This window comes from Netta rufina (genome assembly GCF_964035555.1).
Source record: "Netta rufina genome assembly, chromosome: 3".
In the NCBI taxonomy this organism is placed as follows: Eukaryota; Metazoa; Chordata; class Aves; order Anseriformes; family Anatidae; genus Netta; species Netta rufina.
The window spans coordinates 81,826,140-81,841,906 of record NC_140125.1 but is presented as its reverse complement, the minus strand read 5'-3'; the positions used below and the strand labels follow the sequence as shown (position 1 = coordinate 81,841,906).

At 38.9% G+C, this 15,767-nt stretch overlaps 1 protein-coding gene across 2 annotated transcripts in view; it reads left to right on the top strand.

Annotated features, from left to right (window-relative positions):
• Positions 1–15,767, top strand: part of PTPRK (protein tyrosine phosphatase receptor type K) — a gene marked incomplete at both ends in the record, with an annotated part of 412,874 nt that overhangs the window by 186,831 nt on the left and 210,276 nt on the right. For both annotated transcript variants that reach the window (XM_084283862.1, XM_084283861.1), the window contains 3 exons: positions 415–496; positions 2,291–2,406; positions 14,604–14,778. In XM_084283862.1, the coding sequence (XP_084139988.1) occupies positions 415–496; positions 2,291–2,406; positions 14,604–14,778 (373 nt within the window). The remainder of the gene's footprint in view (positions 1–414; positions 497–2,290; positions 2,407–14,603; positions 14,779–15,767) is intronic.

Below are 15,767 nucleotides of genomic sequence, written 5' to 3'. Positions count from 1 at the left end.
ACAGAGGAGTGTGGACTACCCTGTGACCCCCAACAAGAATACAAAGTTTGTTAAAATTCATTATCCTTTGTGTTCTGTGATGTTCAACCTGTCTGAAAGTAGCAGCGTTTTGTTTTTTTTTCTTTCAGAATTGACTTATGTTTATACATTTAATAGAGTGAAAACAGTATGTTGTTAATTGAGGTAATAAACATGCTTTTCTGTTGTGCCAGGAGCACCAAGTCCAAAGTAAGTCATGTATACAAACAGTATGGAACTGTAATACATTAAGTAATAAATATTCCATTCAGTCGTCAAACCTTGTAGGAACTTCAACTAAATGAAAAAGGCAATGTGTCTTATATCTACACGCTTGCCACCGTGGGAATTCTGTAGAAATGAGTGTTGTAAACATTTTTTCTTTCATTTTGACAGGTAATATTTGAAGCTGAAGTCTCAGATGGGAGAAATGGCTACATTGCCATTGATGACATCCAGGTTCTGAGTTACCCTTGTGGTAAGTAATGATTAAGAGCTGCATTTTTCTCCGTCTTTTCAGGACATATTTGATATTGCTGTGGACTGCTGAGTTTTCATCACTTGATCACAGATGTTCTTTGTTCTTTCGATAACATTTCTGTTGTAGCTTCCAGGGTAAAATGTAGTGCAATAGCAGTTTACCTGGGTAAAATCTCTGTGTACCAGAAGTATTGCAAAAATATAGAAGCAGAAATTCTTTAGTGTCCTTTAATGATAACCATAGCTGGTGTGCATGATAAAATCGGGTTTTAATGTTAATATAATGTTATATTCACTGATTACAGAAAACAGAGTTGGCAGATGCATGTGGGTTTACCAGATTTCACGTCCTTTCTTACTTGGGGGTATTTTTTTCTTTTTTTCTTTTTTTTTTTTTTCCAGCTATCAAACTATAGAAGGAAGTTGTTTTTTTGTGGGTTGTTTTTTTTTTTTTTTGGTTTATTTTGTGGACAGACTCCATGTTCACCTTTTCCTGTTTAATCACAGACAAAATTACACACATGCAAACCCAAGTTATGTTAATTCAAATGTTGCACACACAAAAATTCTGAGGAAGAGATTATTACTGACACTTGCTATGACATTTGTGTGTGTGTGTGTTGCTGTTCATTTCGTTCTTTTCCACTCTTCTGATCTTCCCTAGAAATCTTCTTTCTCAAATGTAATTTCATTTTAGTGTGCCTCATGGCTGATAATTTAATTGCTTTCTGAAAGATAACACCACAACAAACTTCCTTCTCTAGATTTGTGAGAAGATGGTAAACGATAAAGCTTCAGTGGCAACCTCGCACCTTCTTTTCTTCTACCCCAAATCTGTTAAGACTTGGGCTACCAAGTTTAAAGGGGTATTTGGGTTACTTCTTTATATTTTAGCCACCCCAACTATCTGATATGATAGTTGATCAGATTCAGCAAAACTCTCCTTGTCTTCAGTATCTGGCTTGTTTTTTTCCCCCTCATTTTCCTTATTACTAGATAAGGTACTTGGGCATGGTCAGGACAGCAGATTATCAGCATGACACAGTATTCAGATAAGCTTTTCTGTGCTGATCTTTCAACCTTTTTCCTTCCACTTTTTTGTTTTTGTTTTTTTTTGTTTATTTTACTCTAAGCACAAAGAAATAACAGCTCAGCCACTGTTCTAGTTGGTGGCCCTTGAGAAAGGAATGGGTGAAAGCTGTGTAATATACCCATTCCTCAAATGTGTCTGTCAGCTTCGTATGTCTAATAAATCCTTCAGGTGGTCGTGCCACAGAGCTTTCCTAGGAGTTTTGCCAGTGTGGGAAATAAATTTATCAGCTACTGAAATATTATGTTCAACAGCAGAAACTGATTTCATTTAGTAAAAGAATGGAGCTCAGTTACATTGCAAATAATCTGAGCAATATCTATGTTTTTACTTGAGCAATATCCTTCTAATTGGCTTTTTCTCAGTATGACGGATTTTATACAATTGAAATTCTTTGGGATAATTTTTGTAATGTGCTACTGACATTCTGGCATTTGATCTCCTTTTCTTTGCTTTGATTTTTAAAAGATTATATTATAACTCATGCATAAAATAAAGTAGTAGGATCACCAGAGGAGAAGGGAAAGGACTAAAAGCACTCTTTCTTCTTGAACAGAGATGAAACAAATCATTTTCTTTCCTCTGTTGCTGTTTTTCAGCCAAAGGTTGTTACAATATGCGTCTTTGGGGAGACAATAATGTTGCTGGTACCTTTTTTTAGCAATAAGTGCTATTTCTAATTTGTGTTTTCCACCTCTGCAGATAAATCTCCACATTTCTTGAGGCTGGGGGATGTAGAGGTCAATGCAGGACAGAATGCTACATTTCAATGCATTGCTACGGGGAGAGATGCAGTGAATAATAAGTTATGGCTCCAGGTAAGGCCAACTCATCCAAGTCTATTTGGCTAGAGGACAAAATGCTTTCTGGAGGGGAAGTATTTAAATTCATTTTTTCTTCTGCATGTAAAACAGTTTAAATAAATTTTATGTTGGAGAAAGTTGTAATGGAGAAACTTGTAATCAGTTCTGTAATGTTTAACAGCCTTGAATTAAAAATTAGGACAATTTTTATGGGCAATAGAGGAAGGTTGTTCTTTAAGGCATTTTGGTCCTGCTGCTTGTAAATAAGTTCCTCTGTTTGTATCAAAATTTTTTACCGTTAACTGCATATAATTGGTATTTGGTGTCAAGTAAAACATACATGTAACACAGTTGTCATACATTTCTGTACATTTTCAGAACTTTAAAGTACATAGTTTTTTGCAAAATTTCTTTGAAATGGACTATAATCAGTTAGAATTCCTTTAATATTTTTTTTTTTCAAATATACTTCTGAAATTAATTATAATCAGTTCCTTCAGTGTGTTTTTTTTTCTCTTATTAGAGAGTTGGGCTGGCAAACCTTCAGTAACAGTTGCATATAGACATGTGATAAGCTTCAAATGTAAAAAAAAAAAAAAAAAAATTAATAGGAGCATTTGATTAGGAAAATCTAACAAGCAAAATGTATTGCCAGACATATGTCTGCAACATTTAAAAAGGGGGCAAGCATCAAACAGCAGCTGCACTGCATTTATCAAAAAGGTATCTTATCAGTAGGAAGGATTTGTACTCCATGTCTATGAGTAGTACACTGAGCATGTATAAAACACATTCATTGAGGAAGAGGAGTTTGATTTCAGAGACTTGCCAAAGAGAGCACGTAAAGGACACAAACTGAAATTAAGCTGGCATGCTATACCACAGACAGAACCATAACAAGAAGTGCATACAGGAAAAAATGTAAAGCACCACCTTCAGTAGATAATTGGTCAGAAAGGGCTGACAGCCAGCCAGCTGGAAATCTTCCCTATCACTCGGTCCTGTGAGTCAGATAACTCTGACAGATTATCCGTGCTTACTTTCAGGCCCTTGAGAAGCCCAGTTAACAGACAGAAAACTCAGAAAACATATGTTTTGTCCCTTCATGTACTTTGTGGGTGGTTTTTTTGTGTGTGGATCACAGATATGGTGCTTCCTGATGGTACAGATGTCTTTGACGTTGGAATAACTACACTTGTGCTTATGAAGTGCTTTGATATTCTTAAAGATACCTTGCTACTAAAATCATATGCTGAGACTTGCATTCCCCTTCTTATTTTCTCTTAAATAATGCAATATTTTCACCAATTTAAAGGTGAACTGTAATTTTTTTTTTCCTTCCCTCATTGTTCCAACCCTCCATCCTACTTTCCAGGTGTAAACGCAAACCTTCCACTTTCCCACCTCTGAACACAGCAAGTTCCTGCTGTTTTGCTCAGCTAATAGTAAATTGACTCCTTTTCCTTAAAACATAGGGTGGATGTATATGAGGCCTCATGAGACTCTGAAGTGTGTGACTTGGAAGAGGTTCACTTTAGCCTTTGACCAAACCAGAGATTCATAAAGCCTGGATACCTGGGAAGGAAGAGCCAGAAGATCAAATCAAATGCCTAAGTAATTGTTTTTGAGAGCCCTGAGCTGAAACATTCTAGGAATGTATTTTTCTCATAACAGCAAAGGCCAATGAGGAAAAAAGAAAAAATAAAGACCAATGGAAAAAAAAAAAAAAAAAAAAAAAGACACTTTTCAAGTACACCGTGTTAGAGAAAATAGCTTTTGGTCATGTCCCTGTTGAAAGAGAAAAGATATTTCCTTGGGGGCAGGGAGCAGGAGGAGGGAAGAGAGAAGAAAAAGTAGCATGCAAGTTGCTATTAACACAGTCTTTCATAAGTAAAGATCCAAGGTCCAGTCTGGGACACTAGGACTTTCTATATCTGAAATGATCTGTATCTAAATGATCTAATGATCTGTTTGCTTGCATTGAAGCAATAGAGTTGTGCAGGTACAGATTTCATTACAGAATCTACCACTGCTCTCTGGCTTTCCCAGCCCTCTACACAGAGGGCCTGAGGTAAATTCAGCAGCAGGGGGAAGCAGCCACCCTGCTTTGTTTTCAGAGTTGTGCTGTCTCTGGGTGCAGTCCCCTATCTGCTTCAGCTATAATCTCATATAAACTCATAATATGAGTTGCAGCAATCTCAGCTTCTCCCTCCCCATCCCTTGTGTGATCTAACACTGGAGCTTTTGCACCTTTCTGGTAGGTCAGTTCAGGAAACTGATCTGGCTGAAAAGGATTTTTGTTGTTTTTGCTATTAGGGACGGGGGGATTATTTTATTTATTTATTTTTTATTATTATTTTTTTTGGGGCAGTGTGTGTGTGTTTTGTGTTGTTTGCTTTTAGCTTGATTCACATCTGAATTGCCTAGCTATATAAAAAGTGCCAGCAGATGGAAAAAGATGGGGATATTTGGTCAGAAGCAGGGAAGAGTAAAGTGTTGTAACAACCAGAGCTGAAGTTAAGAGTGGATCTCAGTGGGGTGTCACATTGTAGTGACCTGACTATAATTTTCCAATTAGTGGAGATAAAACCCTGATAATACACAGATGATCTGTGTGCGTGTACATTTCCACTGTTATTTTTGTTTCTGTGTGTATATATAAATTAAGTGCACGTAACTTTGTGTGGCTGAAAATAGATGAAAATAGGCACAGCATTTCAATACACTGTTTTTGAGTGTTTATTCCTGTAACAAGTCTTCATCAACTCCATTTTCTACAAATGCACCTCTGCAAAAAATTCAGATAAAAATGAATTAACATTGAATTGAACTTCTCCTGACATTCATTAATGTAGATTTTGCTTGTTTATTTGTTTTTAGATTGTAGCTTGTCTCCTGTCCCCTTCCATACTCCTTCACCTCCCAGCCCTGCATTTTGCAGCCCCACTGGACCAAGGTCTGGGACAGTCAGAGCTCTGGCATTGAAAGATAAGCAGTAAAGATAACAGAAGTCGTTAAAAGTTGCAGCTGCATAAATATAAAACAAATATTTACACAGATAAAGAGATTTAACTGGTTGAACAAGATGATCTGAAACATACCTTTTGTGACTGCGTATTAGGTGTGGGAGCAGGATAGCAATGCAGCACTTTTTCTTTTTCTTTTTTTTCCCCACTTTTTCAACATGATATAGTATCCATTCTATTACGGTTGCAAGCTGAAGCATTTTCCTCATGGCCTACAATTATTGGCAAATTCTGAAAGAATTTCAAATCCTTAGGTTTTGTTTAAAGTGAACATTGATTTTCTTTTTGAAATGCATTCATTCAGTCTTGGTGTGTATTATCTTTTCACCTACCATCACCACCTGAATGTAGTGCTGCAGGCTTCTTTCCCAATATTTTTTTCCTCTTAAAATTTCCACTGTAGTATGTCACACACTAACAACTTTAGGTTGGTGCTGCTGTATGCACTGAGGCCTTTGGGTTGTGTGATGTCTCCCCACACCCGCGATGGTAACCTGGCATTTCTACCTGCTATGCTGGAGAACAATCTAAATATTAAAATGCAGAGATTGGGCTGGGGAGGCTTCTTGCCCATTTTATTTCTCTAGTGTGTGAAGAAAGCTTCCATGGTTTTAAGCTTCATTTCTCTACTGAGACAGAGCAGAAACAGGATTGCCTGAATAGAATAAATGGCATTTTGGTACACAAAGACTCCAGAAAGCAGTGTACATATTGTCCAGCATTTGTTCTGTGGATCTGATTGGGATATCAGAGCAATAGGGTTTTTTGCATAATCAGGCTGTGTTTAACTGCTTCCTGCGTTGGGAACAATTGTGGCTCCCATAAGCCCAATGTGATTTTCAGTGTCTTATCGATGTCCAGTTTAACTGGACACTCGCACAGCGCAGAGAATAGAGCTTTTTGCTTGAACATCTGTTAAACCATATGTCTTGGCACCTGGTTCAGATGGCGATAACTGCGGCACTAATGAGTCCATCCATCATTGCTGAGCTCTGCATTAACACAGCATTGGATTAGGGAAAGCGGCTTGTTCTGGCTTTGCAGCCGGATGTATTTTGCCATGGTCTTCGGCGAAGCCATTTGCTCTGGTAAATCTGAAATTCAAAGGGGGTAGCACACGTATTTAAATGTTTAATACGTGCCTGGTAATCCACTGCAGCTTGTCATGGAGCTGTGGCGAGTGGGCCAATCTGTCAGCAGTGGCTGTGGGCACTGGCTATCGGCCGCCCCACTTGGGCTGCCAGGGCTGGCAAGTCAGCCAGCGCCGCTTCAGCCTGCGGAGAGGCTCATCAGCATTAATGCGGTCTGATCCAGCCCTTCTCTCCGCCAGAGGAAAATGTCGTTCCTTGCGGAGTAACAGATAATTAAAGCAATTGCCTGAAAGTAATAATTGAAAAAGTGAAATTAGAAAGCATTATGGAAAATAAAATGCAAATTGCTGTAACAACAATGGAGTCAGGCTGACCTCCCAGCAATGCCAACTGTTACCGGATGATGAAAGACCGTCTGCATGGCTCGTTTGTTCATGCCCAAACAACAGTCCCTTACAAGCTCCTGTTCTTGAGGAAGCTGCCATGGCCCCTAATACCATGTTTAACGGGGTATTGGGTTGAGGTGTTGGTTGCCACAGCGCATGATTTGATGTGCATCATTCATCTGCTTTTCAGTGGTTAGGTACTAGCCCTCTAGATACTGCATGTATGTAGTCTTTAAAGAGGATTCGGGCTGAGCACCTGCAGATGGTGTCCTCTAATGATGCATTTGGGCTGATTGTTGTGTAGGAGCAATTCAGCATTGCAGGATTTTGAACTGGAGAGTGTATATGCAACCTGTGCCTCTAGCAGAGGGCCGAGGGCGCACATCATTGACTGTTTTGTTCTATGAAAGGATGGTATTTCCCTCCTAGGAAGGAAGTTGTGCCGCATAATTCCTTTCTCCTCACTGTATCCAGAAGTGGAAGGAATGGATTGTTATCCAGCACTGGGCTTTTGAGAATGGTCCTTAGGCCTTTAACATAAACTCCTTAGCCGCTGTTGAGTGTTTGAAGGCTTGCATACTCTTGCTCTCGAAGAAAAAAAAAAAAATAGAAAAAAAAAAGATTATGTATAATAGGAAGATCCCATCCAATTTAACTTTGTATCATGTAAGTTAGTGTGTTTTCACTTGGAAATTTTCATAGGCAACTTTACATATTGAGATACTTTGCTTTTTGACAGTTAGTTAACAGGTTGTGATACTGTTTCGTTAGGCTGATAAAACATTTGCTGTTGAAATGCACCTTCCCGTTCCCTGTTTTCATGACATTTGAAGAATGTTTTTTGTCGATTCTCACAGATTTTACAACCCCTGAAAGTTAAGGGGAGCTGAGTAAGTTCTGAGTGTTTAAGAAGCTTTGCTGTTTTGCTTTTTGCTTTCAGAGAGTCAAAGGGAAGTTAAAAAAAAGGTGTTTCCAGATGCCTCCTTAACACCCAAAGGGTTTCAGTCATGAAACTGCAATGGAGACTTTTAATCTTATTTTTGTTCTTAGCTGTCGTTTGATGCTTTGTGCTGTTGAACTGAACTTAGTGAGTCAGGCCTGCTTGCCCTGCAGAGGAGTTGAAGCATCCTGCAGAGGCTGCAGGAGGAATGGTGGCCCTCTGAGGAGCTGCTGAGAGGCAGCCACAGCCTCTGGGCTGGCTTTGAATCATCAGTGTTGTCTACCTAAAACACATGCTAACTTGTGACAGGTTATTGATACTGAATTTGTTTTTCGCAGTAAAATGCCACTTACGTCTTACCTGTATCTTGATTACTAACAGCGGACATATAACATACAAGTTTATTTTCTCTTGCACATCAGGTTTGTACAGAAACTTCACTTCCCTCATTTTTCTCATTGTTGTTGCTTTTACTTATAGAAAGGTTATTTTGAAAGAAAGCAATGGAATAGGGAAGCATAGAGGACAGGGCTCATCTTTTTAATGGGGCTTGTCTATTTTATATGCATGTTTGCCTCGGTGTATTTATGTTCTCTGATAGACATTTGGGCTTTCCAAACATTTTCCAAAGAAGTATGAAAAGCTGCCTTGAAGTGGTATATCAAGGTGCTTTTGAATGGCTTGACTGGTAGTTTGCTTTGGATTGCAGTTGCTGACTCTGACATGGTTATAAACAGTATTCACAAGTGAAAAATACAGTATTCATATTTCCATATTTGATACTTTCCTCCTAACTTGTTTGTTTCACAAAGGTATTCTTATCTGTCTCTTCACTCTGTATCCACCTTTGATGCTACCTGTGTCAACCCTGAACGAACTGTTCTCCCTCTCTCCCCTCTCAATTTATTAGCCTCTTGAATAAATATGGCAGTTTTCCCTAGATCCCTGGTCATCTTAGCTTTCAACAACACCAAATCCTGTAATCCTTCTGGTTTTAATTTAATTCTGCCCCAGTTAACTAATTCCTCCAGCCTGCATAGCTACAAGTCACGTAGTTTACACTGCAGCCTTTGGGGCTGCCATCCCTGTAGATCCTCCCTAGGGATGCCACTGCTCTCGTCAAGGCTGGAGCACTGGGTGCTTGGGAGCTGTGTTGCTGCATCCTCTCATGGTCAGGCTGGAGGGCATTTCTTGGAGGGAGTTTGTTGACAGTAAATTCTTTTTGTGTCCTGTGATCCTTGTCTTTTAATGCATGCAATCAGGCTGTCTCCTCAGAGGTGCAATGTGTGATAGGTAGCTTTATACCCCAAGCCATAGTTTGCTCAAATAGCTATGAGATTTAATGAATTACAGAGGGATAAAATCAGATGGTATACTTAGGTTCCATTGGAGAAGGGTAAAATCAACTGCTGAGAAGTGTTTGAGGAACTGTCTTGTGCGATTTTGGCCTTGGTAATGTGTTTGTTGTTTTTGTTTTTTTATTTTCCTGTTGCAAATTCATTCTTTCGTCATCTTCTAACTAATAGGATTTTTTTAGACCTGAAGCGTGAATGCAGTAGGTCAGCATGCTCTGCTAAAGGTGATATAAGGATTTAATCATTGTGTCTAGAATTTATGCTTTTGTGAAATATTTAATCAAGAAATATAGTTTTCTGAAAACTTATTTTTAATCTAGATTTTTGTGATGTGTTGGATTCAAAATAAGAGGCTTTAAAATGTCCAGAGAAAGCAAGTGTATTTTTAACTTGTATTAGGATGGCCAGGGACACTGTATTATGGATTTGCTATTCTGCCTCTGGTAGATTTTATTATAATAAAATAAGCTAGGATTGCCACCTCTGAAGGTACCAGATGGCTCTCAATTAGATTATTTCATGAGAACCATTGCTTTCTTCAATAGGAGGTTCAGTGCAGCCTGGAAAAAACTGAGCTTACCTCTAAGTGGATAAGTCTGAGTAACAGAAGTGCATGTTAACTGAAACATTTAAAATAATCTTGTACTCTTCTGTGCTGCAGTACAGTGTGCATGATAGAATTTGGCTCTGCACATTACTCAAAATTTGTAGTATATTTATGAGGGAAAAGCTTTTTAAGTAAATAAATAAATAAATAAAAGTCTTAGTCTGTTTTGCCGTGTATTTGAGGAGAACAGCAAGTTAAAGCAGGTTATGTTCCTTCCTTCCTTCCTTCATTCATTCATTCACTCATTCATTCAACCATTTTCTCTCTTGCAAGAAGATGAAATTTTTGCCTTTATGCTATGAGTAAAAGCAAAAAAACTTGGAGCATGTCATTTACAAATTCTCTTTGTAAATCAAACATCAGAGTGCAATTCCCCAGGTTCAGGGAGAATTCTTCTCTCTGGTGAAGATTTGATTTCACATTTGTGGACACAGTTGGTTAAACTCTGATCTTGCACCCTGCACAGATCCTGCCCACTCTCTGCAGCTATGCAGTGAATTAGAACACGAGCCCATCCACTTGATAATGGTGATAGGGCTAAAGGAGTGTGTTTTTCAGGAAGGATTTTTTCCCGGATCTTTTCAGATTTTCATTTTTCTATATGAAGATAGAAGTGCAGACAGGGAGAGGGCAAGTGAGAGTTCTGCAGTGGGTGCTGCTGCCAGAGCAATGCGTGTCACTGCAGCTGAGGTGTTGACATCTTCTGATCTCTGGAGGCATACTAGGGTCCAGCTGAGAGCCTGAGAAGGCAAACAGAGCTGACTGTGATTGTTAACAGTGGAGCAGACTTATTTTAAGGTGTTTACACTACGAAAGGGACAGAGATGTGTAAGGTTGAGCTGTTCTGCCTGATAAAAATCACGGTTAGGAGGGGAAAAAAAAAAAAATCAGGCGAATTCAGAGGGAACATCAGCATGGAAACATGGTATCTTATTGGTGTTTAAGAACAACAATAACAACAAAAACATTTCAACTTGAGAGATAGAGGCAAGTAAGTTTTAAATCTGTATTACAAAACTAGAAATGTATATTAATATATTAATATGCTACCAATTAAAAAAGATGTTAGAGTTGGGATGTTTCTGGTCCTATTCCTGTTCTGGAAGACCCACTAAAATTTAATGTCATGTTAATTAAATACTTCTTTTCTTTCATGAAGTGAAAGGCGCTCTCATTTTGTTGCCTGAAAATAAATAAATAAATAAAAGATAAATAATTTTAATAAAATCATTCTGCTATCAAGTTAAAAATAACCTTGAAGTTATAGTCTTATTCAAAATCAAATATTTAAATAGTTGAAATTCCAGAATTAAGGAGGCTTTTTCACATGCTTATATCTCTTTTAATTGAGTGTTTATAGACTGCAGTTCTTGGTGAGGCCCACAATTATTTTCAGCAAAGGAGAAGAGCTGCCTGGTGGTGACCTCTCCTAAATGAGCAATTCAGGGTTATCAAATCAGACAGCAAGGGGCTGGAGGATCCAAGGATCGCACAGGGTACAGCCATTACCTATTAGTATAACTCCGCATTAATTTTAAATTGAATTTTTAAAACCTAATTGAGCAGCATTTTCAAGCTCTGTGCAGTGTGAGCAGGACATAAATTGAAACAGTATGTACCAGGAGCCCTCTAATAAGCGGAGAATGCTGCTGCCTTTCTTTCCTCTCCTTTAAAATCAGTAGTACTGCACTGACATTAAAAAGAAGAATTTAATTAAGAGATCGTGGCAGTGCATCTGAACTCTGACTGGTTAATGGCTCACCAATGTAAGGGACACACAGAAATAAATGAAGGGTATTTATTTTCTTTAAGATTTGTTTTTAAGTGAGAAGTCTACTGTTTGAACTTTTCATGATTTTAATGACTCAAAAATATTTTAATGGGTAAGCTGTACATGAAAACACACTTTGAAGATGTAATTGTGCAGCCAGATTCCCAAGAAACAAATACTAATACGGAGAAATTTGAGCAAATATCCTAAGTCTTGTAAGATAAAGTAGTCGGAAATTGCCAGTGCAAACAGAAAAGGAAATCCTAGGTTTTGTTGTTGGAGCGGAACTGTAAAGCTTGTTAAATTTAATTTTGATTAACTGCTCTAAAAGTGCATATTTTTAATTTTAAATAGGAGCCCAGATCACTTGTTTCTCTAGCACAAAGTGTGCAGGCCAGCTTAAGTAAGCAGGTTTGGAGCTGTGGAGGGTGAATAATTGTGCACAGTGAGCTTTGTGACTGGCTGCTCTGCAGCAGGCTGAGAGCTTGGCATTGAAATTTAAAGCACCAGATTTCTTGCGGGGAGTACTTAATTTTAGAAAACTGTCCCTGATGTTTATTTTTTTCCTTTACATGAGGACAAGAATTATTACATTACATGGGCTACTGTCGGGTCTACTATCATATCGTATTTAACAATATGCTTTCTGTTTGTTACGTTCTGCTTGGTGATTTTAATAATAGCGTGGCAAAGCTGTGCTCACCAGGGCAGCCTGGCTTTCCCTTGCTGGCTGCCTCTGTGGTGGGCGAGGGGAGCATGTGCTGGGGGGGCACAGCCAAGCAGGGGAGGAAAAAGATGCCATCGAGTTTGTTTATTTTAGTTACCTCAAGGCACCCGATCCAAGTTTCGTATTAAGTTATCATTCCAGAGAGTTCGAGTCATAGTTTGTTTAAGCCTCTGATCGAAACTGAGAGAGAAAAGGCAGCTAGAAAATCTTGCTTTCCGATGTAGCTTTCACTTCTGGGAGAAGCCAGCTCGGTGGAGGGGGAGGTGCATCTCCCGTGAATTGAATTTGCTGTAGCTTAAGCAGCACTGAAGTAAAAGCCTTTAACAACACCCCTCGTTTGCCTGATATTGAGATTTAACAAATTCATTGATTCTGGAAGTTGAGTGAGGCCTTGCATTCACAGGAGTCCTTTGCGAGTGTCGGCAAACTTCCTTAATTCCTCTCAGTAGGAGGCAGGTGCTCACAGAGCTGGTGCTGCCGCAGGGTGGGTCCTTCACTGCTTGTGCCTTGTGAGCACCCCTCATATAGCATCCACGCAATAAGAGGGTGTGGAAGGTTGCAGGATGGGGATTTTGCTTAAGGCAGGAGCTTTGCAAGCACCTTTTTGAAGCATCTTGTTCTCTGTGTCCTTGTGGAGATCAGTGTGTACATTTTGCTGGACGTGGTCCTGCCCTGCCAGCTCAGCACAGCCTGGGCCCAGCCTCCTATCTGGCTTAACAGCGTGGAGGGTGGTGGGGAAGCTGGGGGGGGCTTTCTCCCTATGCGCTGAGGAAGAGTCACAGCAATAAACCTGCTGCTAACAAAGGTGACGGCATGGTCTTCCCAGCAAAAAGTCTGTGACCGGGAGGTTTGTGTAAATGAATATTTTCACACAAGGCCTGCAGTGAAGCAAAGGAAGCATCCTTTATGACTGCTGCAACAAAGGTTGCAGAGCTGAACATTCATCTTTTTAAAACATATTACTAGTTGAAACTAATACTTGTTAGCCAATTTTAAGCAGTGCTCAACCCCTGGCTAATCTCCAGCAAAACCATAGAGAGTGACTAACCATGCTACGATCACAAGTGGTAGATGTGAAATGAAGTGTTTTAATGTTATGAAGAACTCCTGACTGTGACAGAGGCCAGTTAATATACATGTGCAGCATTAACTCGATTCGTCTTTCTCCCCTTTGTATTTTGCCACAGGCTTTCAGGTTATTAAACTCTGTGGCTCAGAAGCCCTGCTTCTTGTGATAGACAGAAAGCTTCGAGTTTAAGACCTCAATAAAGATTCTCATTCCAGGGGTTGATTAGAGCTTAAAAATCTCCACAGATGTCATGTTTTGCTGCATATGCAGCTACAAAGGAAATTATGATGTCTTTCTGGTGACCAAGCAAAGCTGTGTGTTCAGAAACTCTGCCCTGGTATGGGAAAACGTGCAGTTGATCCATGGAAGAGAGAAGGGACATTACTTATACACTTGGTGCATGTTTCTGTTCCTTTTTTTTTTTCAAGTGGTAACCTTTAGTGTAGAGTCTGTTTTTCAATTAAAATAAGAATTGAGTATTTCCTACAAATGCAGGTGAGAACAAAGACCCCAAGAACAAAAACTTTTTCTACATTACCGACCTGTCTGCCTTCCCCACAGCTCCAGGCAGATTAATTTTTGTGATTAATATATTTTTTCAGAGCTTTTAATTTAGATATACATTTTTCCTCCTGTAAGAGATTCCTTCCCTCCCCTTTTTATTTCAACTAGTTTTAGGTAAGTAGGTGGTGTGTAGTGTAACAAAGTTATAATTTTAGAATGTATTGGATTTGGACAGATAAAAGATAGCATTAAAAAGAAAATGTTGGCTGGTTGATTAAAAAGAGCTGTTGAAAACCTGTGAAATCCCTCAATGCCACATTTGTTGAAATTATTATTATTATTACAATATATCCAGTGTATCTATTACAATTTTATTTGAAGTTGAATGAATTTTCTTGGGAATGCAGCTGCTGTTCCTGGGCTCTCCTATGATAGTTCCAGCTGTGAAGCAATGGCAGTTGAGTATGGCATAGTTAGTCTTTTGTGTCAGTACAAAAGCCTGGCAGCACTTTTTATCCCTAGACTTGGTTCTGAAATACTTTTGAGTACTGCTTGTCTCTTGGTGGGACCTATGCACTGAGCTCTTCTACCATAGAAAATGCAGCATGGGATGAATGCATTTGTGTAGTGGTGGTTTGTTGTTTTTTTTTTTTAATGTACTATTTGTATGATAACCATGATAAATGTTTTTTATAGTCTTACAAGATATCTCTGCCTTGGTTTCTCTTTTTTTCAGAGAAGAAATGGGGAAGATATTCCAGTTGCTCTGACTAAAAATATCAATCACAGAAGATTCGCTGCTACCTTTAAGTTGCAAGAGGTGACAAAAACCGACCAGGATTTATACCGCTGTGTAACTCAATCAGAGAGAGGTTCTGGAGTGTCAAATTTTGCTCAACTTATTGTTCGAGGTAAAGTTTTGATCATTTTATCAATTTAAATGCTGTTAATAACAGTGCTTTCCACTTATACATTTTCTTTAGCCTACAGATACCTTGATCTGACGTGATTATGCAAATGTAGCCCACTAAGGCTTCCAAAATGGTCAAAAAACAAATCTGGTTTGCAAAGCATCTTACAATTATTTTCCATAGAATGTGTCTGTGTAAAATACCTGAACTTGCAATTTGTATGACGTGCTCTTTCTGTAGATGTACTTGTTGAACATAAGGTGAAAATTGCCTATTGTTTCATAAATATTTTACAGAGATGGGAGAGCCCACTGTAGGTAGCTAACGTTTTCTTTTAAAATCTGTTTCAAAATAATACATTGTTCTGTTACCTGGGAGACAGGTATCTAAAAAGAGTTTTAAACTTTCACCTGCCCAAGGACTAAAAGCATTACAGAGATGTTCTAGGGATTTCCAAGCTGTTAAGTAGGAGGAAAAAAAAAGAAACACTTGCTTTTTCCATTTGAAATACTTGCTTTTTTGTTTTGGTTCGTTCAGAAGGCTGCTGGATCGCAACCATAATTAAGTGGGACAATGTCAGGTTGATGTCATATTTATTCATTCTGTTTGTGTTCTGGAAGCATGTCATCTGACCGGTGAAAGATATGGTCAAAAATAGGAATTCAGTTTTTTATTCTAAAATTTGCTTGCTATTTGGCCTGGGATAAGCCATTAAGCCTTTCCTTGACTAATTGTATCACCTGTAAAATTGCCCATTTCACTTAACTCTTATGTTTATGGTGAAGCTTAATGTTTTGAAATGTGGAAGATGTTATATGAGTATACAAATTCTCTTTGTGATGCTACTGCCTAGTATGGGGGCTGTTTTGGCTAGGTTGGTATGGGGCTGGGCTCATGAAGGGCTCTCACGTGACTCCTTGGTTTAGCCATGGGCGGTTTGGTCAGTAGTCATCTGGGATCAGCCATAGGGTCTGGAACCAGGTCAGGGA